Consider the following 26,927-nt stretch of genomic DNA (forward strand, 5'->3'; position numbering starts at 1 on the left):
TCTCTCACTCTCTCTCTCTCTCTCTCTCTCTCTCTCTCTCTCTCTCTCTCTCTCTTACAATGTGTTCTCACCTTTCATGTACCTCGATCGATCGCTTCAAAGTTTGACAATGATTTTTGAAGCTTAATGTCATCATTAAAGTTATCAAACTTGTACTGGTCAGCTGGTTACTGGACTAGTGACTCAGTGAACAGGAAGGTGACTACTGATTTACCACTTAACTTCTACAAGTGATTTATATATAGATCAAGAGTTTCTGAAATAAGGTTAAGTGTACATCGGTATAATAATAAGTACCTGTATTGACCTATAGTACTATTTCACATCATTCTGCTGATCCTATTTACTTTCTCTTAACCTGCTTTCCTCTCTACTTTACCTTTTCTTTCTGACACTGAATACTTCCCCTTTTCTGTCTCACAATAAAAGTAATATAGATATACAATGTAAATGTATATAATTACACATATATCTACTAAAGAGCCTTATAACTAGTAGAAATTACAACAGTAGTAATGTGGATTAAGAGAGTTATACTGTAACATATGTATAGCTATATTTATTTATATAAAATGTCCTTTGAATAAATAAAAAGTTATAAAAATAATAATAACTACCCTACTAAGGTCTCTATGGTGTTATAATACTGTCATACTAGAACATGTCTTATGATTTACTTACCTCGGGTTAAGAAATAAAATTCAGAGTTTCAATATTCGTGATAGTGCAATATAGTGAAAACCTTTTGAAGGTCAACAGTGGATGGGGCTTCAAATTCCCATATTTGGTTTTTTGTTATGTCCTGTTACAAAACACAAGTTCACCTGCTCTGGCAGAGAAAGTGATTTTCCTGCCAGTCGGCAACTCAGTTATATAATCAGATTAGTGGTTGATAAAATACCTACAGGTAAAACAGAATAAACAGACAGTCATGTAGGGCTCAAACTACTTCTCTGTGCATATACATGTATACGGTAATTCATTGTAGATTTTTATTTGAGGACAGGTCTTTGAAAGTGTGATCATGTTGCTCTTTTTCTACTTCACTAAACCTGTATTTGTATTCAAGTTAATTGATTGTGATTGTTTTCAACATGAGTCAAAACAGTATCTAAGACAACACTGTTACTAAACAAAAGGTTTCTATAAACATTTTGATTTAAACTATGAATAAAATTTCCACAAATTCAACATCATAACTTTCAGGGTAAAAAGCAAATTTAAATCATTAGTTTCCGTATTTATGAGACAATTTGAAATTCTATAAAAAATCAAATAGACAGATCCTGGAGTAACACAAAGCATTCTAGTCATGTTCAATCGAGTGTGTAATGTTGATGGTATGATGGACCCGACACTAGTGCTTCAGATCCCTGTCCCTGTCCTATCACCGTGATCCGGGGCGTTTTGAGGCCCAGAAGAGAAGTTTGGTTCCTACATGGGTACAAACTGAACTAGTTTCGCCTCATATTGTCGTTAGTCTTGATCTATTTAAGATCTGCCCAAGTTTCCCTTTAATTCCTAAAACCTCTGTCTGTCTGATTTTAATGGTAATCCAAAAAGTGTCATGAACATAAACCGAAAATTTGTCAACCTTGGAGAAGAACCTAGCTTTCCTGAAAATCAATGGTGTTAAATTCTTATTTATTAAATGTTTAAAAAAAATGTTTCCCATGTAGTGTATGATTGTGAAAAACAGGAATTGTGCCAGTAGATGGGACATTTCATTAGTGTATAGAGCTAATTTACTGCAAGGGAAATTATCCATCTTTCCAACGATATCAACCATTTCTTTTACACCAACTGGAAATATGATGCTGTTTAAAGAATGATAGATGGAGTAACAATTGTTTTTTTTAGACCTTTACAAACTTATAGCATGATAAACATACATATATTATGTCAGATACATACTATCTGCTCCAGTTCTCTGCAGCATTTGTTGTATATCTAGATGTACATAGCAATAAGATATTTAAATGTCCATGTGACTGTAAAATATAAATAAAACAAAACACAGGAGACTAAATTTCACTAATACTTTTACCCATCTTTGGACTCTTCAAATTGCCTGAAGAGCCCCAAGATGGACGTAAGTACATGTACTAACAAAATCTAGTCGCCAGTGTTTTGTTTCATTAAGATTTACATATATGTATATATTAACATACCTCAGGTGTTTGAGTGGATTACTTTTTTTATTGAGGTATTAATTAACGACCCTTGAGTTTTTGGAACTGACACTATAATTTTTGTGTCGCCTGCGAAAAGCTGGTGACACATAGGTATTGCTACATTTTGTATGTCGGCGATGGCGGCGTCTGCACAGAGGCGATAACTTGAGTTTCCTTGGGCCGATCAAACTCAAACTTCATGCATGGCTTTCTTACCGAAAGTGCTTGCTTGGGATTGCTTTTCAGGTCCGAAGGTCAAAGGTCAAGGTCACTGCTACTATAAATAGAAAATCTGTTTTCGTGCGATAACTTGAGTTTCCTTGGGCCGATCAAACTCAAACTTACTTTTAACATTATTTCTTGAAATGAAAAGTGTATCTATTTCTTCATATATAATCTCCCAGCTTCCTGCGCAGGCGACACATAAAAGTGGAATTCTTGTATAATGAAATGTTTGAGGTTGGCAATGTCCCAACAATCAAAGTGTGCACAAGTACATCAGCCATCATCGTTGTTGTTACACATTTTGACTGCAGTAAGTGTCTTCAATATTGAAGTAAGCAAATATGTTCATACACTCTCTATTTACTGATATCATTGTATAGGGTTATTTAACTTTAGATAGTACAGTGCCAGTGCCCTTTTCTACCTTCTCGTCATGGTGACCTGTGCCATTTAAATAGGGAAAATAAGAACAGCATCTGTCACAAATATTTTCAAAGAACACAGTTAGCTAGTGCGTTGGATACATAACTCAAAAAAATATTTTGATTGTAATGAAAGGGCATATTCTTGACTTAGTTAGGATGTTTCTCTCAAATAAACATATTTGTCGAAATGTACAGTGATTTTAGGAAAAAGCTATTTAACGTAACCAGGGGGAAAGGAAGTTTTGACCCAGATATTCCCTGTACATCTCCCCTGGAAAACAAAGCATTTGTGTTTGATACGACACTATCTTACATGAGTATTATTTCCCAAAGAAACAAAAGTTTACTTGTATTGATGATAGAGGTAGACTATCTAATGTCAAGGACATTTACTCCAGTAATAATATTTGACTTGTATGGATAATATACTATCAAACATTGAGGATATTTACTCCAGTATTCAAATTTGGCTTTTACAGATAATATATACTACTGTATCAAATATTGAGGATATTTACTTCAGTAATCAACTTCAGCTTTTGTGGATAATAGACTCAAATATTGAGGATATTTTCCCAAGTAATCAAATTTGGCTTTTACATATAATAGACTGTCAAATAGTGAGGGCATTTAATTACCGAAGTGATCAAATATGGCTTGTGCAGATATTAGACTATCAAATATTGAGGGCATTTACCCCAGTAATCAGATTGAGCTCTTGTGTGCTAGACAAGAAGGATGTACACAGTATCTGCTGCTGACCAGTGAAGAACAGTGGGTGTTTATGTGAATATATAGAGGTATAGATGCGCAGGTGAGATTGTTTATGTATTTATCTGATTACAGGTATTCTGGTATATGTACATATAATCAGGTGAGGCCAGTGATAAGTGTTGTCATTTCATTTAGAACAAGTACTACTGTTACTTTATTATCTACTGTGAAATAATGTAGCGAGTTCATTGTATGTTAAGAATCTCTGTACCACTGCCAAAACAGCATGATACAGTCAGTGCATAAGAATTGTTTTTGTGCCATGAATAAAGTTTTGATAAATAATTTCTGAAAAGAAAAAAAAAGACCCAGTCGAACTGATCTACCTGGTACTATTTTGGCGATCAACCCAGTCCAATGCCCAATTTTTCCTATGTTTACACCCAGGATTGGTGTTCCTCATTGCTATGAACACATGATACTTAGGCAATGCTTTACTGGTCATAGGCACCAATTTATAACAGGATGGGAAAAATATCGTGAGCAGACAAAGGATTTGAACCTGGAACCTTTAAAAACTGGACAGATGTGCTAACCCAACTAATTTTCAGTACATACAGAGTGACTATTGATCCACAAAGTCTGGAATTGTTTACTTACACTTAAAATTCTGTCAGTTTCTCGTTTTAATCTTAGCTGTTATGAACCGCAAACAAATTAATATACAAGTTTTGGTGATTTAAAGCTATCTTGAAAAAATATTCATGTATTTTTTTGGTATTTTGCATAAAGAAATTATTGTAATGCAGGTGTATATTTTACCTTCTAAATACATCTTTACAAAGAATAGAATTCTGACATGTGTTTTGGTACGAGCTGTGTTTGGGTATACATAAACAACTGGGTTGCTCTGTAACTATACTGGTGTGTATAGTATTACAGGAAACACACATGTTTATTTCGACCTCTGTTTGGTGTACACACATTGAGACAGGTTTCTTGTTCTGGATGGTAATTGTAAGATATCTGTAATTGACATGACTAGTCCAGATGTTCTGGGGCTACATATAGTAACTCCTTACCCTGGTCGGGGGCTACATATAGTAACTCCTTACCCTGGTCGGGGGCTACATATAGTAACTCCTTACCCTGGTCGGGGGCTACATATAGTAACTCCTTACCCTGGTCGGGGGCTACATATAGTAACTCCTTACCCTGGTCGGGGGCTACATATAGTAACTCCTTACCCTGGTCGGGGGCTACATATAGTAACTCCTTACCCTGGTCGGGGGCTACATATAGTAACTCCTTACCCTGGTCGGGGGCTACATATAGTAACTCCTTACCCTGGTCGGGGGCTACATATAGTAACTCCTTACCCTGGTCGGGGGCTACATATAGTAACTCCTTACCCTGGTCGGGGGCTACATATAGTAACTCCTTACCCTGGTCGGGGGCCACATATAGTAACTCCTTACCCTGGTCGGGGGCTACATTTCTGTGCTTTAATTCTTATCATCTCAGAGTTAAGATTTAGTTGATAAAAAAATACACTTACTATCACATGCTATATATGCAAGGTACTGAGGCTTTCCTAATCAGAATTGTACAGTATATGTATAAAATCTGAAAACTTTTCCTGATCAATAAAGAATATTTCTAAAGCCTTCACGGCAATATAAGGATCAGCAAACAGCTTATATATTGATACATTCAATGGTACATGTATCATCAAACTTAATTATCTATTTCTAAATGAAAGGATTTCCAACTAGCATTAATAGTTTCAAACTGTTTCTTCCCTTCCCTGGGAACTCTCTGGATGCTTCTGTAAGAACTCTATACAGTTTCAATTTATGGTTTTAAAACTAAACTTAAAACACCACTTACTACAAATATTTCTGAAACTTAATTGTAGACCAGGAACTCAGTGTTACTCTATGATAAGTGATTTATATGTTTTTAGAGTATGATTAACTTTTGGATCATTTGATTGGGGACTGATATGTAGTACTTACATGTGGAATCCGTCTGCTGGGTAACACAGAACTCCGCTGAACTCTTTGCACAGACGTTGGATCTCCCACTCCCCGTATAATGTAATACACTTTTTGATTATCAAATTTCCCCATTACAATGATAATACACATCACATCATCTCTGTGTACAATGTATTGGGATATGTAAATCTTTGTTTTATTACGTTATGAATGTTTGACTTTGTCTTTAATCAAGCATAGGAGATCACATTCAAAATATCTATTTAACAATTTGCCTTGTACAAGTAATATTTTAAAACACTCTTTATCTTTGCAAATTTAACCTCCACCAGATGTTTACAGAACTGTGCCAAAAAAGAAGGGAAAATAATCTTATGTGTAATGCTTATGTGTATTTATTATGAATTATCTCCCTTTGATTGTAATTCACATTTATACTCTTCGGTTAGTACTATGCTGTGGATTTTTAAACAAACAGCAAATATAGCCTGTTATCTTATCCTTTCTGTAGTACACATGCTGCATTCTCAAAAGCTGTACTATCTGTTACCTTATAGTGTATTAAATAGATTATATGAAGTGAAAACAGTGTTTAAAAAACATGATATTAACCTAAATGTTGTTTTAATGTATAGATATATAGTCTGTTATCAGTAAATATTTTTATTTTATTTTGTGTTGCTTTATTACAAGGCAAAACACTCATGAGCAGTTCAACTGAAAACTGCATTGAATTGTTTTGATGCTGCTAGTAATAAAGTGAAGGAGATTTTTAATCTTTGTTGCGTTTCAATTATGGTTACACACGGCTTAATTGTAATGGTGTCGACCCGAGTCCCTGGTTTTATGTAACTGTCATTGCCTTATGTACGGCTGCTGAGGAAGAGACAAATGGAGTCAATGTCTTTACCTCATCACAAAAATCATCACATGTCTTACAACTTATGTGTTTATTCCAAAGGTAAGAACAAAGATGGATTCCTCAGACGATGAGACAGACCTTTATGTGGATGCGTTTTCTACTGTCCCGGTCAACACACTGAAGCGCCAGGGTCAAGGTCAACTTGAAAATGCAGGTATGGATTTACAAACTAGGTCTAATGTGTTGTTCGGTGAGGCTGCTACAGATTATGACGTAGTTAAGGCCCCTTTGTCCTTGTATGGTATCTCAAAACCTGTTACTGACATGTGGCAACCACCGCCTTTTCCTTCAGATGTTATTTTAAGGACATCTGAAGGTCAGTCTGAACCGCCTACTGGACAGTCAAGGAATGGCCAAATTGTGTATGATCTTGTGTCACATTCTGACTTTCCTGTCTATGAATTAGCTAAAAATGTAGTTAGGTCTCCTGTTGATGAAGGACCTGAAGAATCTCTTCCAGAGCTAAGGATTGTAGAGGAAGAAAATGGAACACAAGGTGATAACTTCTACGAGGCAGTTTGTATGGATGATGGTGTACAATCTAATGAACAAGGAGCTGAATCAATGTGTCCCTCCAAAGATCAGGACGCGAAATGTACAGTGAAGAAAGAAGATTCAAAATGTACGATGGATGAAAAAGATTTGATGTGTTTACTGGACCGAAATCCTGAACAACTAACTGTTAAACAGGAGGGTGAAAACCAGCTTCTGCAAGTGGAGCCTGAAAAAGTTCTAAGTGATGCTGACTACAAAAAGGATGATAAATTTATCTATGATTTAGCTGGACCAGTAATAGACAATGGCAAAGATTCTCAAATAGAGGACAAGGCACCAGGATCCCTAGTCGAGCAGGAAGTTCCACCAAAACCGTTATGTAGGAAAGAAAGCTTACAAGGGAAATTGCCGCCAGGAGCCAGTGGAGTGTACGAGGAGATAACTCTGCCAGATACACTTCCTAGCCAAGAGAAAACCTCACTTAAACCAAAAATAAAAAAGAAACGATCATCCCGAGAAAAGACAAAGAGGGGAGGAAATAAATGGGATACACTCCAGAGAGGTAACTGTATAAGATGCACCCTGTGTTTGTGTAGACTGTCAGCACGCTGTGGGTGTTCCTGTAATGCTTCAGACTGTACTCACTGCTGTAGTCTAGCTGTACACCATAACTGTAAACCTAAATTCTTACTCAAAATCTGCTGTATCTATTAAAATTAACGTAGCGGTTAGTTGTTGTCACAGTTCTTTTATCAGACAAAGTAGCCACATGAGAATGTATTAAGTATGATTTTACTTATGTTTATTTTTTAACTCACTAGGCATGTTGCGGTTCAGTGTCTGTCATCTATCAAGCATATTTTCTCCTTGGGCAAATTTTTGAAAACTTAAAGACCTAGGGTCCTGGTATCTGATCTTTGGTACTTTGGATGGAGTACTAAAATTTCCTCATATAAATGACCTTCAATTAAGGTCAAAGGAGTTGAAATTCAAATTTCAAACAACATTGTCCAAAGAACAATATGCAAAGGTCAATTTCAAGCTCTGGCCAGGGTCAACATTATCTTACGAAGCATAATATCTAGAGCCATGAAGCTTGGGTATGTTCAGTAGACTGTCAGTGTGAAACGTTTGCTCATATATAGTGTTGGGGTCAAAAGTCAAATATAAGTGCTTGCTAGGGTTCAAGGGTGAAAAACTTTTAAAATATATTGAAGTTTTGTAAGACTCAGGGTTGTGATATTTGGCATCTAGTTTCTTGTTATCAAGTGCTTTAATGTTCTATTTAAAAAAGTCCTTGACCTTCTATCAAGGTCACTTTGGTAGAGTCTGAAAAAACTTCATCAATTTCTAAAATATTAGAATTTTGAAGCCAAATTTGACATATTGCAAGTTTCTAGGCTATAATGATGACCTAAAAGCAATAAGCATTGCCAACATGGAACTTACAGGTCACAGAAATATTCAGTGATCAAGGTAATCCAGTGTGCTGAAAGAAGCATGCTTAGCTTAAACCTGATTTCAGCCCAGGTGAGCGCTACAGGACCTCTGGGCCTTTTGTTTTATTCATTTTAGCATTTCTGCAATTGTCATGCTTGAGTAAAGAATGATATATATTTCTTCCCTGGGTAACTTGGTATTGTGATAGAAATATACTGTACACATTATATGATTCATGTATTTTGCTTTTATACCTGTATTTCTTACCTGTATTTCTATTGTATCTATATACCCAGTGATTGTCGTAGCTGTACATTATAACATCCTCATCACCTGTAGTGTAGAGATTGGGCGTGTGTTTCTAATGTAATCGCCACTTCTCTGTCGAGATGTTTGTTGTCTAGACATACAAACATCCCGGTCTGCTCGACCCGCTATAGCTTGTAGTTTATATGTATATCGCCAATGACTATAACTTGAGGTGAAGGATGTGTTGTGTTTTTTTCTTAGTTTTCTGTATCATTTTACATTGGTATACTTGAATGCGTTTTCATTTTATCGAAAAGTATTATTGTAAATAACTGTTTTAAACAAAAATTAAGTACTCCTATAATTAATTACATAACACTGACAAAACTAAGTAATCACATACATGATATTAGTACATACTTAACCATTTCAAAACTTGAAGTATTATTGGAAGGCGTGTCCAACGTTAAATGGCTGCCGTAGTGTCTAGATGCTCCAGTGGTGAAATTAAATCTCATGATAATGTTTGTTGAAGAAACTAGCACTTAATTTTCACCAAATATTTGCCCCATTGCAATGTTTGATGTAGCAGGTACAAATAATGTAATAACGTCAGGATCTGATGGTAAATCTTGAACATTGCCAGCATGATTTCTGCTAGAAACATTTAAAGATTATGATCAAAGATAACATTACAATGAAACAGGAAAATGGTGCCAAACTCTTTTGAAGAAACCAAAGTTTTGGAAGTCATCCATTACCAGTTAACACCAGTAAGGTGTGCGTTATATAATACAAGTGTGACCCCCTGGGTTCTGTACTTAACCCTTTCATGTAACTTTAGTAAACTCTTCCATGCTTTGACCTGGATGAGTCCATTATGGTCTACAGTGATAAAAGGGTTAAAAGAATCAAAGGAGTGACCAGGAATGCTGTATGTGTATTGTGGGATATCAGTTAGGGTTCTGTATGTGAGTCAGGGATGGTAGTAGGAATTCTGTAGGAGTATTTAGGGGTGACAGGAGGAATGCTGTATGTGGATTGTGGGATATCAGTTAGGGTTCTGGATGAGAGCCAGGGATGGTAGAAGGAATTCTGTATGAGTATTTAGGAGTGACAGGAGGAATGCTGTATGTGTATTGTGGGATATCAGTTAGGGATCTGTATGAGAGCCAGGGATGGTAGAAGGAATTCTGTATGAGTATTTAGGGGGGACAGGAGGAATGCTGTATGTGTATTGTGGGATATCAGGTAGGGTTCTGTATGAGAGTCAGGGATGGTAGAAGGAATTCTGTATGAGTATTTAGGGGTGACAGGAGGAACGCTGTATGTGTATTGTGGGATATCAGTTAGGGTTCTGGATGAGAGCCAGGGATGGTAGAAGGAATTCTGTATGAGTATTTAGGAGTGACAGGAGGAATGCTGTATGTGTATTGTGGGATATCAGTTAGGGTCCTGTATGAGAGTCAGGGATGGTAGAAGGAATTCTGTATGGGTATTTAGGGGTGACAGGAGGAATGCTGTATGTGGATTGTGGGATATCAGTTAGGGTTCTGGATGAGAGCCAGGGATGGTAGAAGGAATTCTGTATGAGTATTTAGGGGAGACAGGAGGAATGCTGTATGTGTATTGTGGGATATCAGTTAGGGTCCTGTATGAGAGTCAGGGATGGTAGAAGGAATTCTGTGTGAGTATTTAGGGGTGACAGGAGGAATGCTGTATGTGGATTGTGGGATATCAGTTAGGGTTCTGGATGAGAGCCAGGGATGGTAGAAGGAATTCTGTATGAGTATTTAGGGGAGACAGGAGGAATGCTGTATGTGTATTGTGGGATATCAGGTAGGGTTCTGTATGAGAGTCAGGGATGGTAGAAGGAATTCTGTATGGGTATTTAGGGGTGACAGGAGGAATGCTGTATGTGTATTGTGGGATATCAGGTAGGGTTCTGTATGAGAGTCAGGGATGGTAGAAGGAATTCTGTGTGAGTATTTAGGGGTGACAGGAGGAATGCTGTATGTGTATTGTGTGATATCAGTTAGGGTTCTGTATGAGAGTCAGGGACTTTAGTAAACTCTTCCATGCTTTGACCTGGATGAGTCCATTATGGTCTACAGTGATAAAAGGGTTCAAAGAATCAAAGGAGTGACCAGGAATGCTGTATGTGTATTGTGGGATATCAGTTAGGGATCTGTATGAGAGCCAGGGATGGTAGAAGGAATTCTGTATGAGTATTTAGGGGTGACAGGAGGAACGCTGTATGTGTATTGTGGGATATCAGTTAGGGTTCTGTATGAGAGCCAGGGATGGTAGAAGGAATTCTGTATGAGTATTTAGGAGTGACAGGAGGAATGCTGTATGTGTATTGTGGGATATCAGTTAGGGTTCTGTATGAGGATCAGAGATGGTAGAAGGAATTCTGTATGTGTATTGTGGGGTATAAATGAGGGTTCTTATGAATGGAAGGGAATAGGAGGAATTATGTATGAGTCTTGAAGGATGATAGGAAGGTTTCTTTACAAGCATTTAGGTATGTCAGGAGGGATTAAAGAAAAATCGGAGGGTTTTGTACCAGTATTGATATTGTGTGCTAGAGATGACATCGAGTGAAGGATTATTTTCCACTCACCACGAGTCTTTAGTATGTCAGACCACTAGAGTGACAAGATCTGTTACTTGTGTTGTTGCCTACAGAAGCTTACATTGACCTAATTATTAAACTGACAAGTGTTTAACGATGACCGTCATACAGTCAGACAAGGCTTTATTTCTGACATGTAACTGTTGCTGTTGAACTAAAACAATCAAATTTTTGTGATTTCATGGCAATTTGCGCCTTTCAGTAACGGATACAACATAAGAGGTTGAATTGATGGTATATGGCCATTACATATGTTGTTGAGTGTTGTCACATTCCATGTCATCACGACCTTCTGTAACATATAGACTTCCATTGCTGCCCTGTTACATAAGTACCAGTATACAGATTTCTCAGGACTCTATAGGGACAGGCTGGTGAAGAGGTTTCAAGTTTTGGAGATATCAGTAAATCTTCTGAATTATTTAGAGGCTTGAATTTATGATATATAACCAGTGGCTTGCATGGTGGCAATGAGTGATGCAAAGTTTGTAAAAAGAAATTATACTTTGATCTATGTTCAAAGTCACTGGAGTAAATCTGTTAAAACACATCAAACAACTTCATCTTAAGAACTTAAAGGCCTTATGACAGGATGTTTTACCAGTAGGTTGCTGAAATGTGTTTGTAACAAATTAGGGAGCTATAAAAGGATGGGAGTTCTATACAGGTAGGAGGTATAGGCAGGTGTCAATCGGGAACAGTTTTAGTTGATTGAAGGTAGCTATATACAGGTAGTGGTAGTTATAGACAGGTGGTCTCAATGCTGAATTGACTGTAGGTACAGACAGATGGTAGCTATAGACAGGTGGTCTCAATGCTGAGTTGACTGTCAGATGGTATCTATAGACAGGGTGGTGGTAGCTATAGACAGGGGGTCTCAATGCTGAGTTGACTGTAGGTACAGACAGATGGTAACTGTGGACAGGGTGGTGGTAGCTATAGACAGGTGGTCTCAAGGCTGAGTTGACTGTAGGTACAGACAGATGGTAGCTAGAGACAGGGGGGTGGTAGCTATAGACAGGTGGTCTCAATGCTGAATTGACTGTAGGTACAGACAGATGGTATCTATAGACAGGGGGGTGGAAGCTATAGACAGGTGGTCTCAATGCTGAGTTGACTAGGTACAGACAGATAGTAACTATAGATAGGGTGGTGGTAGCTATAGACAGGTGGTCTCAATGCTGATTTGAATGTAGGTGCTGACAGATGGTAACTATACACAGGGTGGTGGTAGCTATAGACAGGTGGCCTCAATGCTGAGTTGACTGTAGGTACAGTCAGATGGTATCTATACACAGGGTGGTGGTAGTTATAGACAGGTGGTCTCAATGCTGAGTTGTCTGTAGGGACAGACAGATGGTAACTATAGACAGGGGGGGGGTAGTTATAGACAGGTGGTCTCAATGCTGAGTTGCCTAGGTACAGACAGATAGTAACTATAGATAGTGTGGTGGTAGCTATAGACAGGTGGTCTGAATGCTGAGTTGACTGTAGGTACAGACAGATGGGATCTATACACAGGGTGGTGGTAGTTATAGACAGGTGGTCTCAAGGCTGAGTTGACTTTAGGTACAGACAGATGGTAGATAGAGAAAGGGTGGTAGTAGCTATAGACAGGTGGTCGCAATGCTGAGTTGACTGTAGGTACAGACAGGTGGTATCTATAGACAGGGTGGTGGTAGCTATAGACAGGGGGTCTCAATGCTGAGTTGACTTTAGGTACAGTCAGATGGTAGCTAGAGACAGGGTGGTAGAAGCTATAGACAGGTGGTCTCAATGCTGAATTGACTGTAGGTACAGACAGATGGTAGCTATAGACAGGTGGTCTCAATGCCGAGTTGACTGTAGGTACAGACAGATGGGATCTATACACAGGGTGGTGGTAGTTATAGACAGGTGGGCTCAATGCTGAGTTGACTGTAGGTACAGTCAGATGGTATCTATACACAGGGTGGTGGTAGTTATAGACAGGTGGGCTCAATGCTGAGTTGACTTTAGGTACAGTCAGATGGTAGCTAGAGACAGGGTGGTAGTAGCTATAGACAGGGGGTCTCAATGCTGAGTTGACGGTAGGTACAGACAGATGGTATCTATAGGCAGGGTGGTGGTAGCTATAGACAGGTGGGCTCAATGCTGAGTTGACTTTAGGTACAGTCAGATGGTAGCTAGAGACAGGGTGGTAGTAGCTATAGACAGGTGGGCTCAATGCTGAGTTGACTTTAGGTACAGTCAGATGGTAGCTAGAGACAGGGTGGTAGTAGCTATAGACAGGTGGTTTCAATGCTGAGTTGACTGTAGGTACAGGCAGATGGTAACTATACACAGGGTGGTGGTAGCTATAGACAGGTGGCCTCAATGCTGAGTTGACTGTAGGTACAGTCAGATGGTATCTATACACAGGGTGGTGGTAGTTATAGACAGGTGGTCTCAAAGGGGAGTTGACTGTAGGTACAGACAGATGGGATCTATACACAGGGTGGTGGTAGTTATAGACAGGTGGTCTCAAGGCTGAGTTGACTTTAGGTACAGACAGATGTGAGCTAGAGACAGGGTGGTAGTAGCTATAGACAGGGGGTCTCAATGCTGAGTTGACGGTAGGTACAGACAGATGGTATCTATAGGCAGGGTGGTGGTAGCTATAGACAGGTGGTCGCAATGCTGAGTTGACTGTAGGTACAGACAGGTGGTATCTATAGACAGGGTGGTGGTAGTTATAGACAGGTGGTCTCAATGCTGAGTTGACTTTAGGTACAGACAGATGGTAGCTAGAGACAGGGTGGTAGTAGCTATAGACAGGTGGTCTCAATGCTGAGTTGACTGTAGGTACAGACAGATGGTAACTATAGACAGGGTGGTGGTAGCTATAGACAGGTGGTCTCAATGCTGAGTTGACTGTAGGTACAGACAGATGGTAACTATAGACAGGGTGGTGGTAGCTATAGACAGGTGGTCTCAATGCTGAGTTGACTGTAGGTACAGACAGATGGTAACTATAGACAGGGTGGTGGTAGCTATAGACAGGTGGTCTCAATGCTGAGTTGACTGTAGGTACAGACAGATGGTAACTATAGACAGGGTGGTGGTAGCTATAGACAGGTGGTCTCAATGCTGAGTTGACTGTAGGTACAGACAGATGGTAACTATAGACAGGGTGGTGGTAGCTATAGACAGGTGGTCTCAATGCTGAGTTGACTGTAGGTACAGACAGATGGTAACTATAGACAGGGTGGTGGTAGCTATAGACAGGTGGTCTCAATGCTGAGTTGACTGTAGGTACAGACAGATGGTAACTATAGACAGGGTGGTGGTAGCTATAGACAGGTGGTCTCAATGCTGAGTTGACTGTAGGTACAGACAGATGGTAACTATAGACAGGGTGGTGGTAGCTATAGACAGGTGGTCTCAATGCTGAGTTGACTGTAGGTACAGACAGATGGTAACTATAGACAGGGTGGTGGTAGCTATAGACAGGTGGTCTCAATGCTGAGTTGACTGTAGGTACAGACAGATGGTAACTATAGACAGGGTGGTGGTAGCTATAGACAGGTGGTCTCAATGCTGAGTTGACTGTAGGTACAGACAGATGGTAACTATAGACAGGGTGGTGGTAGCTATAGACAGGTGGTCTCAATGCTGAGTTGACTGTAGGTACAGACAGATGGTAACTATAGACAGGGTGGTGGTAGCTATAGACAGGTGGTCTCAATGCTGAGTTGACTGTAGGTACAGACAGATGGTAACTATAGACAGGGTGGTGGTAGCTATAGACAGGTGGTCTCAATGCTGAGTTGACTGTAGGTACAGACAGATGGTAACTATAGACAGGGTGGTGGTAGCTATAGACAGGTGGTCTCAATGCTGAGTTGACTGTAGGTACAGACAGATGGTAACTATAGACAGGGTGGTGGTAGCTATAGACAGGTGGTCTCAATGCTGAGTTGACTGTAGGTACAGACAGATGGTAACTATAGACAGGGTGGTGGTAGCTATAGACAGGTGGTCTCAATGCTGAGTTGACTGTAGGTACAGACAGATGGTAACTATAGACAGGGTGGTGGTAGCTATAGACAGGTGGTCTCAATGCTGAGTTGACTGTAGGTACAGACAGATGGTAACTATAGACAGGGTGGTGGTAGCTATAGACAGGTGGTCTCAATGCTGAGTTGACTGTAGGTACAGACAGATGGTAACTATAGACAGGGTGGTGGTAGCTATAGACAGGTGGTCTCAATGCTGAGTTGACTGTAGGTACAGACAGATGGTAACTATAGACAGGGTGGTGGTAGCTATAGACAGGTGGTCTCAATGCTGAGTTGACTGTAGGTACAGACAGATGGTAACTATAGACAGGGTGGTGGTAGCTATAGACAGGTGGTCTCAATGCTGAGTTGACTGTAGGTACAGACAGATGGTAACTATAGACAGGGTGGTGGTAGCTATAGACAGGTGGTCTCAATGCTGAGTTGACTGTAGGTACAGACAGATGGTAACTATAGACAGGGTGGTGGTAGCTATAGACAGGTGGTCTCAATGCTGAGTTGACTGTAGGTACAGACAGATGGTAACTATAGACAGGGTGGTGGTAGCTATAGACAGGTGGTCTCAATGCTGAGTTGACTGTAGGTACAGACAGATGGTAACTATAGACAGGGTGGTGGTAGCTATAGACAGGTGGTCTCAATGCTGAGTTGACTGTAGGTACAGACAGATGGTAACTATAGACAGGGTGGTGGTAGCTATAGACAGGTGGTCTCAATGCTGAGTTGACTGTAGGTACAGACAGATGGTAACTATAGACAGGGTGGTGGTAGCTATAGACAGGTGGTCTCAATGCTGAGTTGACTGTAGGTACAGACAGATGGTAACTATAGACAGGGTGGTGGTAGCTATAGACAGGTGGTCTCAATGCTGAGTTGACTGTAGGTACAGACAGATGGTAACTATAGACAGGGTGGTGGTAGCTATAGACAGGTGGTCTCAATGCTGAGTTGACTGTAGGTACAGACAGATGGTAACTATAGACAGGGTGGTGGTAGCTATAGACAGGTGGTCTCAATGCTGAGTTGACTGTAGGTACAGACAGATGGTAACTATAGACAGGGTGGTGGTAGCTATAGACAGGTGGTCTCAATGCTGAGTTGACTGTAGGTACAGACAGATGGTAACTATAGACAGGGTGGTGGTAGCTATAGACAGGTGGTCTCAATGCTGAGTTGACTGTAGGTACAGACAGATGGTAACTATAGACAGGGTGGTGGTAGCTATAGACAGGTGGTCTCAATGCTGAGTTGACTGTAGGTACAGACAGATGGTAACTATAGACAGGGTGGTGGTAGCTATAGACAGGTGGTCTCAATGCTGAGTTGACTGTAGGTACAGACAGATGGTATCTATAGACAGGGTGGTGGTAGCTATAGACAGGTGGTCTCAATGCTGAGTTGACTGTAGGTACAGACAGATGGTAACTATAGACAGGGTGGTGGTAGCTATAGACAGGTGGTCTCAATGCTGAGTTGACTGTAGGTACAGACAGATGGTATCTATAGACAGGGTGGTGGTAGCTATAGACAGGTGGTCTCAATGCTGAGTTGACTGTAGGTACAGACAGATGGTAACTATAGACAGGGTGGTGGTAGCTATAGACAGGTGGTCTCAATGCTGAGTTGACTGTAGGTACAGACAGATGGTAACTATAGACAGGGTGGTGGTAGCTATAGACAGGTGGTCTCAATGCTGAGTTGACTGTAGGTACAGACAGATGGTATCTATAGACAGGGTGGTGGTAGCTATAGACAGGTGGTCTCAATGCTGAGTTGACTGTAGGTACAGACAGATGGTATCTATAGACAGGAGGGTGGTAGCTATAGACAGGTGGTCTCAATGCTGAGTTGACTGTAGGTACAGATGGATGGTAACTGTGGACAGTTGATTGACTTCATAGCTCTTCACAGAAAAGTTTGTCGTGGTAACTGTTCAGAGAGGTCTTGAAAATGTCATTACCTGGAATTTTTACTCAGCATTTATTTATAGATATTGACACATCTTACTCTGGTTACAAGGGAGACAACTTCTGTTTTATTGATTTTTTTACTAACTGGATATTGTGTTCATGCTCATACCTGTTGTAAGCTTCCTGTAGTACATTGTCAGTGATAGAAGCCTAATAAGACACCACATGGATCTGCTGTTTGATGCCTGAGGTTAAAAGTATGGAGGTAGTCACAGGTAAATTGTAAACAATGATATTGTTGATATCAAACTGTTGATTTGTTTTCTTACAAAATACCAAATTATCATTTAACAAAGGGTTTAAAGTTTATTAAATGTTTACTGTAAGATCAAGGTAACGAACATTTTCAGAGTCTAGCTGCTTCCCTCGGATGCGGCTTCACTTGTATCACAGGAGTGTAGCTGTTCTCATCATGGCTTCTCTTCTCACAACCAGAGTCTAGGTTTCTCTGGAGACATTTTCAGAGTCTAGCTGCTCACTTCTCTGGTCTGTGTAGGTGCTTCTCTGAAGACATTTTCAGAGTCTAGCTGCTTCTCTGGGATGCGGCTTCTCTTGTATCACAGGAGTCTAGCTGCTCTCATCATGGCTTCTCTAGTGGTGTTCACAACCAGAGTCTATTCGCTTCTCTGGAGACATTTTCAGAGTCTAGCTGCTCACTTCTCTGGGCTGTGTAGGTGCTTCTCTGAAGACATTTTCAGAGTCTAGCTGCTTCTCTGGAATGTGGCTTCTCTTGTATCACAGGAGTCTAGCTGCTCTCATCATGGCTTCTCTAGGGGTGTTCACAACCAGAGTCTAGTCACTTCTCAGGAGACATTTTCAGAGTCTAGCTGCTCACTTCTCTGGGCTGTGTAGGTGCTTCTCTGAAGACATTTTCAGTCTAGCTGCTTCTCTCAATACCCCCGGAGTCTAGCTTATTCAAAAAATAGTAGCATAAATATATGGTAGTAAAATTGTTAGAGTGAGTAGCTGCTGATGCGCCAAATGTATAACTGTATGTAAATATGTTGATAACAAGAGTAATAAACAGGTTAACTGTTTCCTGTGTGTTAGTTGTATATAAACCTTTAATTAAGACATATGGAAACATTAGGGACTTAATGACATATTACTTTTGATTTACATCATACAGTTGAATTATCATTATTATTAAATGCTTAACAGCCCATCAACACAGGATAGGTCATTAGGGCCAACTAAACAGTTGAAACTTCAATAAGGAATTTAATGGAGAATCTTCCTGAATACTCAATAACTTAAATATTAATATAGTTTCTATCCTGTGTCCAACACTAGAACCGGTAGATTTATTACAAGATTGTCGTCACTGGGAATCTGCCACTTCCTGGTGTAACGTTACTTTTGCTACGTCTGTGATAATGAGGACATATAACTTTTAAGTCATATCTGAAACTTTTGTTTACATCCTAAATTTAGTGACCTGGTTTTTACAATGTTGGAAGTTAAATCCACAATTTCCTTTGTCTGTGATCAGCATACATCTGATTAATACAAGTCTTATCTGAAAGATTTGGGCCCATGATCAATGCCAGGACTTATTAAGGAGATCAACTTTAATCATATAAAATTGATGGAGATGCTGCCCTCCAACATCCTGATCCCCAGACAGGTACTGACCTTCCCCAGACAGGTACTGACCTGTCCTCTCCTCTCCCTACCCCTCCTTTCTAACCATTGGTATGACCTCTAGATCTCACCTTCTTATCTCCCTGGTCCCCTACACAAGTATTGATCCCTCCCATCCATACACATAACCTATCCCTTCCTTATCCCTTCCATATGTAGTCCCACACACAGGTACTGATCTCTAGCTAGCTCCCTTCCCTCTTTCTTCTATACGGGGTCAACCACACAGGTCTGACGGTTTCTACCCCCAGGTTCCCTCACATAGATTTGACATTTCCTCTCCCGTCGCCCTTTTCTGCTCCCCAGACAGATCTACCGATCTTGTCCCTCACACAGCTGATGTACTTTCCCCAATCTTGATTGTTTAATGATTCCAACAGGTATGGCCTCTCCCCATCTGTGGCCAGTCTTACACATACTGATCTTGCCTCTCTCACACAGGTGTTGGTTCCTTCCTCCTACCTGGTGTTTTTTCCTCATTGATAAAATCATACAACATTATTGAAATATACTTTCCAAGATAAGGATCATTATGCATTTTAGATCTCCAAGTAGCAAGGTCACAGAGGCCATACTAAAAGGTCATAGAGGTCATTTAGAAAAGTCAAATTGGCAAGGTCACAGAGCTGATATAGAAGAGCCCCGTTGCAAGGCACAGAGGTCATATATAAAGGTAAAAGTGGAAAGGTCATAGTGGTGATAAAGAAAGGTTCAAGTAGAAAGGTCACAGAGGTCATTCAGAGAGTTCTCTGTAATAAGGTCACAGACTTTATGCAGAAAGGTCCAAAGGGCAAGCTCAGTTAGATCTAGAACAGTTTTTCATACTTGATGTCAAGATTTACAAGACATATGGATGATCATAGAGAGATAGAACTGAGGTTTCGCATGAGGTTCAGTCGTCTGTTATCAATGTCATATGTGCACACAACAAAAAAGTCCACACACAGAGTGAGCAACCATCCTCACCATTGTGTCGGGCAGATCTAAATCTTGTCATTCATCAAACCACTTAAAAAAAATCTTGTTGATTGTCCGACACAGAGAACAGGAAATACACTGTGGTATAGGGGAAGTAAAATGTGTAACACTGAAGGCTATTACTCAAGACTGTACACTATAGTGATGGTGGATATTATACCCGATGTTACCATGAGGTCTCATAATGGGTGAGTTTTTACCTGGTGGACACATGATCTGTCACCAATGAGCGGCCACGCTTTCATATTATTTCTGACAGTGAATATGACATACATACTTAGTACTTGGATTTCCAAGTAATTATTTATACAATTATGCTTGGTCACATTCAGTGTATAAATAACTATGACGTTTGCTGGAAATGATGTACATTTGGATCGCTGTGTTGATGGTAAATATTGATATACTCGTCCTGATAGGTGACTGTACCACTTTAAAATAATTAGTGCAGGTTTAAGTTAATGCACAACAATTAAACCTGCTAGAGTGCAAGTCTACAGACTTTCTATTAATACTGATTAGACAGGTATAGCTCTGTAAACACTGACGAGACAGGTAGAGCTCTGTAAACACTGACGAGACAGATAGAGCTCTGTATACACTGACAAGACAGGTAGAGCTCTGTAAATACTGACAAGACAGATAGAGCTCTGTAAACACTGACAAGACAGATAGAGCTCTGTAAACACTGACAAGACAGGTATAGCTCTGTAAACACTGACAAGACAGGTATAGCTCTGTAAACACTGACAAGACAGATAGAGCTCTGTATACACTGACAAGACAGATAAAGCTCTGTAAACACTGATGAAACAGATAGAGCTCTGTAAACACTGACAAGACAGATAGAGCTCTGTAAAAACTGACAAGACAGATAGAGCTCTGTAAACACTGATGAGACAGATAGAACTCTGTAAACACTGACAAGACAGATAGAGCTCTGTAAACACTGACAAGACAGGTAGAGCTCTGTAAACACTGACGAGACAGGTAGAGCTCTGTAAACACTGACTAGACAGATAGAGCTCTGTAAACACTGACGAGACAGGTAGAGCTCTGTAAACACTGACTAGACAGGTAGAGTAATTAGTAAAGGTAACGTGGTTATATACACCAGTATACATGTATATACACTAACGTATACAATTCTATATATGCTTACAAATGTTTTGTTGCCATGTACTGAAGGTATAAGTACAAATCCGTAATTTATCAATTATCATTGTTTTTCTGAGACCACGTGACCTGATGCAACAGATAGATCAAATGTGGTATAAAATGTTCAGCCAAATCTGGTCACCATTTTGAAATTGTTCCATTTTTCTGTAGAGCAGGTTTTTAGCCTTGGATTCCTATATTGCTAAGAAAACTTGTTTTGAAGTAGTTCTGTTCTTTGATACAACTTGTTTCTCAAAGAACGCTGCATAATAATATTACTAGAATATAGTGTAAACATACTACAATGATAACCTATGCAGACTAACACCAGCAGTCTCTAATATCATACTGCACTTACACTAAGAACCTTAACTCATACACCCCTAGAAATTTAAAATGGACTTGTTCAATCTTTGATTTGGTAAGATTGAAATGTGACTTTAGGGGTAAATGGGTTAACAAAGTTATTCATATTTCTAACGATGTCTAGTCAATTAAATATTCACCAATTAAATATTTTCAAAAAAACTTAAAATTATTGTGTGCATTAACTTACATTATCATAATTTTATTTGTGTACAGGTGTTGTGTAGCTTTACTAGGTTGTGTTGTACATGTATATAAAACTCATTTGTATATATTTTGTTGTTTATTTCTATGACATAAGGTAAAACCTTGTATATTTTATCATGTTTTGTTTTGCCTTACCAAGGCATTTATATGCTACACATCACTGGTAATATTTTGTATACAATAGTTTCTGTAACTCGCTTTTCACTCAGTATTTTGAAGACTTCACATTTCTCTCAATTTATTTATTTGTCTGTCTTACAGGTATACATAACTGTTTGACCAGTCAGCAATTCATTCCTCATTTTCATCATATGCATACACTCAAAAATTCAGTCAGATAAGATGGTCGGTTATCACGAGCCCGACTAAATAGGCAACACTTATTAACCCTAACCTGTGTGTCGTTGGAAATCATTTCTCAGTAAAAACCCATAACAAAATAAATAGGGGGGGGGGGCATGTATAAGGTAAACAAACATATTTCACAATAGAAAAAGGGTCTGCTAATTGTAAAAGGGAAACAACTCAAAACTTTACACAATAGATTGGAGGTCTGGCATATAAAGGATAGACAACCAAAGACCCATTACACAATATACATTTTCCAAACCTAGATCTACCATGTAAGGGGAGAAAACTCAAGGACATGAATTACACAATGGATTTTGGGTCTCAGATGTTAAGTGATGATAACTCAAGACCAACTACAACAATAAATAAGGGGTCTCCCATGTAAAGGGGAGACAACCTAAGACCTATTAAACAATGCATCATTTGAGGTTCATCTTAAAGGGAGACACCTACCCTGACCAGGCTTTCTTATTGCATCAGATGTGTGTTTCCAACCTATATGCATAGAATTGACAAAATAATTTTATAAAGTAAACTATGACAACACAGAAAGACATAAATGGTTCCAACTTGATAAATGAAATGGGAATGTTACAAAAAGCTACACTTACGCCATGATATTTAACTCTTTCAATATGCCATGATGTTTAACTCTTTAATTACACCATGATGTTTAACTCTTTCATTACACCATGATGTTTAACTTTTTCATTACACCATGATGTTTAACTCTTTCATTACGCCATGATATTTAACTCTTTAATTACACCATGATGTTTAACTCTTAAGAATTTGTGATACACATCAAAGTTTTTGGATATAAGTTCAGTAAGTTCCACCCACAGTTGTAAGCAGGTAAATATTTTATAACTGGTCTGCTTTATGCTATCATTTGTTGCCATATATTATAAGTTTAGGCTGACTGTAATCCTGTGAAAACCTATTCCTAACACATTTCACAATCATACTGTCATATACTATATACCCGGAAATGTTGGCCCTCCACTGGTAGAATCTGTTTTCATGCAGTGTTAAATTCGTTCTTCACATGGTATTATTATAAAGAGTATATGTTGTACTCAATTTCATTTTCGTGATAAATTTCCCCTCATTACTGAGGCTAAAAAGGGAAATATCAAACTGCAGCAAAAAAAATCCTGATATACTGCAATTATTGTTATTATCAGGTAAATGTTAAAAACATTTTAATACCAAAATAATGAGTCAAATACCATTTTCTACTGTTTTATTTTTAATTAATTTATTCAGAAATACATGGTTAAAATGACAAAGCTTCAAAGCAGGAACAAGATTTTTGTGTCAATTAGTGCATGCAGTGTACCTTTCCTTACAGATATGATGTCTACGTAATTAATGTACTAATGTAAATTGAGATATTTTGAATGTGGATATACAATATTGTTTTCTGGCCATCGAGTCATTGTTCCAAACTTTAACAGCATCCCCCTGTCAGCCATTATTTGATGTCTGACTATTTAATTACCTTTCATGCAACACGAGATACTGTAGGATGTTGATTATGTATAGAAATACTATACCTGAAAAAAGATATCATTAGTTGCTCAAACCTTGATGTTCTTAATATAAGTGGACTTGTTTTGTTGTGGTCACTTACATTTCAACTGTTTGTCGCCCGGATGGTGAGTTTGCTTCAGATTCTAAATTAATGTTTGATGTTGTGAAATCCAAACAAAAAATCTCAGCAAAGAATCAAACTTGTATGGACACAATAGTATCCAGATTTGCTGTACATACTCATATGGCCTATAACACTAGAAACCAGTTCAATAATACCTAGTATGCCAATGTAACTTATTGTGCCTAGCTATCTAATGCAGAAAGAATTATTCTTATATTATGTATATATTATCAATTAAGTGATATAATGAAAGTTAACCACATTAGCTTGAGTGTATTTAGGGATCCCTGTCCCAGTACCTGGGCGCTGAGGGCTCTACTGTTATATCCAATATTAGATTAAGGGGAGTTACTAAATACACACAATTCTACAGTGTAACTCTCTAGTGTTTTGCCTGCAGTCGGATAGGGATCTCTAAAATCAACTTTTTGTCAATGGTTGGTATAGAAAAACTGTAACCAATGTAAAACAGCAGCTCTAGGAGAATGGCTCCTTTGTGTTAATTCATCATTATATAAAGATTCTTAATCAAGAAATAGTAAAAAGGTGGTCAATTTTAATATGATGCGAAGTGAAATAACTAAATACCATTGTCTTGTTATCATATTTCCACTGCTAAAATATAAATTGTGTGAATCTGTAATGTACATTTAAATGTCCAGAATTGTATCTGTGTTCAGGACTGACCTTGACCTTGTTGTGTTGTAGGAACTACACCAAGTCAGAGCATGCAGGGATACCCCACAGTATCTTCTGAAGGGACTTTGTACAATGATGTCTATTATCCAGGGGGTAAGTTTTGGATTATCTCCCCTTGAATACTTTTCAAAGACAACTAAAATGATTTTCTTTTCTGATGAAAATGTCTCTTAACCAGGGAGTATGTTAGGGGTTTTCTTTCCTTGGCATGTCTACAGAGTGTTCCTTGGTGAAATCTAAAGTTATCTCCCCTTAACTGGTCCCCAGAGTTTACCTCATTCATCCTTGAAGACGATTTTGAGCTGTTCCAATTCAAAGGTTGAAATAGTTCATTATAAAATGTCAGGAGTAAATGAGTTACTGATGTCTAGCTCAATGTTTGTCTCGTGTTATCTCCCCCTTTGCAGGTCCCAAGAATATACCGAAGTAACATGTGTAAATCAGGTGGTATATCCCTCATGTTACAGGAGACAAATCCAGAGTCACTTTCGCTCTCTGCAACCCTGGAATGTGTCATGACAAAATTGTAGGCTCAGTGTGTGCCATTTTTGTGTCACAAGTTGTAAAACCAACTGGACAGTATAGTAGTAACCCATATTTTGTGTTTGCACAAGGCTACCCATACTTTGTATTCACACAAGGCCACCCATACTTTGTATTTACACAAGGCTACCTATACTTTGTATTTACACTAGGCTACATATTCTTTGTATTTACACAAGGCCACCTATACTTTGTATTTACACAAGGCTACCCATACTTTGTATTTATACAAGGCTACCTATACTTTGTATTTACACAATGCTACCTATACTTTGTATTTACACAAGGCTACACATACTTTGTATTTACACAAGGCTACCCATACTTTGTATTTACACAGGGCTACCTATACTTTGTATTTACACAAGGCTTCCTATACTTTGTATTTACACAAGGCTACCTATAATTTGTATTTACACAAGGCTACCTATACTTTGTATTAACACTAGGCTACATATGCTTTGTATTTACACAAGGTTACATATACTTTGAATTTACACCAGGCTACCTATACATTGTATTTACACAAGGCTACCCATACTTTGTTTTTACACAAGGCTACCCATACTTTGTATTTATACAAGGCTACCTATACTTTGTATTTACACAAGGCTACACATACTTTGTATTTACACAAGGCTACCCATAATTTGTATTTACACAAGGCTACCCATACTTTGTTTTTACACAAGGCTACCCATACTTTGTATTTACACCAGGCTACCTATACATTGTATTTACACAAGGCTACCCATACTTTGTTTTTACACAAGGCTACCCATACTTTGTATTTACACTAGGCTACCCATACTTTGTATTTACACAAGGCTGCCTATACTTTGTATTTACACAAGGCTACCCATACTTTGTTTTTACACAAGGCTACCCATACTTTGTATTTATACAAGGCTACCTATACTTTGTATTTACACAATGCTACCTATACTTTGTATTTACACAAGGCTACATATTCTTTGTATTTACACAAGGCTACCTATACTTTGGATTTACACAAGGCTACCTATACTTTGTATTTACACAATGCTACCTATACTTTGTATTTACACAAGGCTACATATTCTTTGTATTTACACAAGGCCACCTATACTTTGTATTTACACAAGGCTACCTATACTTTGTATTTACACCAGGCTACCTATACTTTGTATTAACACTAGGCTACATATACTTTGTATTTACACAAGGTTACATATACTTTGTATTTACACCAGGCTACCTATACATTGTATTTACACAAGGCTACCCATACTTTGTATTCACACTAGGCTACATATACTTTGTATTTACACAAGGTTACATATACTTTGTATTTACACAAGGCTACCCATACTTTGTATTTACACCAGGCTACCCATACTTTGTATTTACACAAGGCTACCTATACTTTGTATTTACACAAGGCTACCCATACTTTGTAGAGACGAAAACCAGATAATGACCCATACTACCATTATCAATACTTGGTGTTCATTGATATGAATGTATAAATGTGTTACTGTGCACAGATAATGATGACTATGGAAATTCCCTGGACGGCGGGTCAACGGACAGCGAATTTGACACAATATCGGACCAGGAAGAGGCAGAACTAGCAGAAATTGATACTTATAGCAACAAGCCTCTCCCTAAACCACCTCCCAAATCTGTAAGTCTGTGTCAGTAACTAAAAGACAAGAAATAAATCAAAGCAAATTTGGAACTGTACCAAACCTTTACTTGCTTGTGGAATATTATTTGTGGGATTATAACTGTGATGTAATTCTTCGCCTGGGATGAGTCAGGTCTTCAACTTTTACTTTTCACTGTAGTGTACTTCTTCCTCCATGTGTGTGTCCATCTCTCTGTAATGTTAAACACACCTATTGCTTTACTGATTCACCATTTATTAGTATTATTTATTGCAACAACTAAATAAAATGTATTTGAACTACTTAAGCTTAACTCATTCACCCCTGAAGACACATTTGAATTCTTCCAATTCAAAGGTTGAAATAGTCCATTATGAAAT

At 38.6% G+C, this 26,927-nt stretch overlaps 1 protein-coding gene across 4 annotated transcripts in view; it reads left to right on the plus strand.

Moving 5' to 3' along the window:
- The window catches only part of LOC110464540 (rho guanine nucleotide exchange factor 10-like), a 69,911-nt gene that overhangs the window by 11,741 nt on the left and 31,243 nt on the right, over positions 1–26,927 (plus strand). For 2 of the 4 annotated variants that reach the window (XM_021519796.1, XM_021519798.1), the window contains exons 3-5: positions 6,500–7,517; positions 24,365–24,448; positions 26,425–26,564. In XM_021519796.1, coding sequence (XP_021375471.1) covers positions 6,500–7,517; positions 24,365–24,448; positions 26,425–26,564 — 1,242 coding nt within the window. Of the gene's footprint in view, positions 1–3,554; positions 3,639–6,499; positions 7,518–24,364; positions 24,449–26,424; positions 26,565–26,927 lie in introns of those variants that run through there. The other 2 variants (XM_021519797.1, XM_021519799.1) reach the window with 2 other exon arrangements.

This window comes from Mizuhopecten yessoensis, unplaced genomic scaffold (assembly GCF_002113885.1).
Source record: "Mizuhopecten yessoensis strain PY_sf001 unplaced genomic scaffold, ASM211388v2 scaffold11009, whole genome shotgun sequence".
Classification (NCBI taxonomy): domain Eukaryota; kingdom Metazoa; phylum Mollusca; class Bivalvia; order Pectinida; family Pectinidae; genus Mizuhopecten; species Mizuhopecten yessoensis.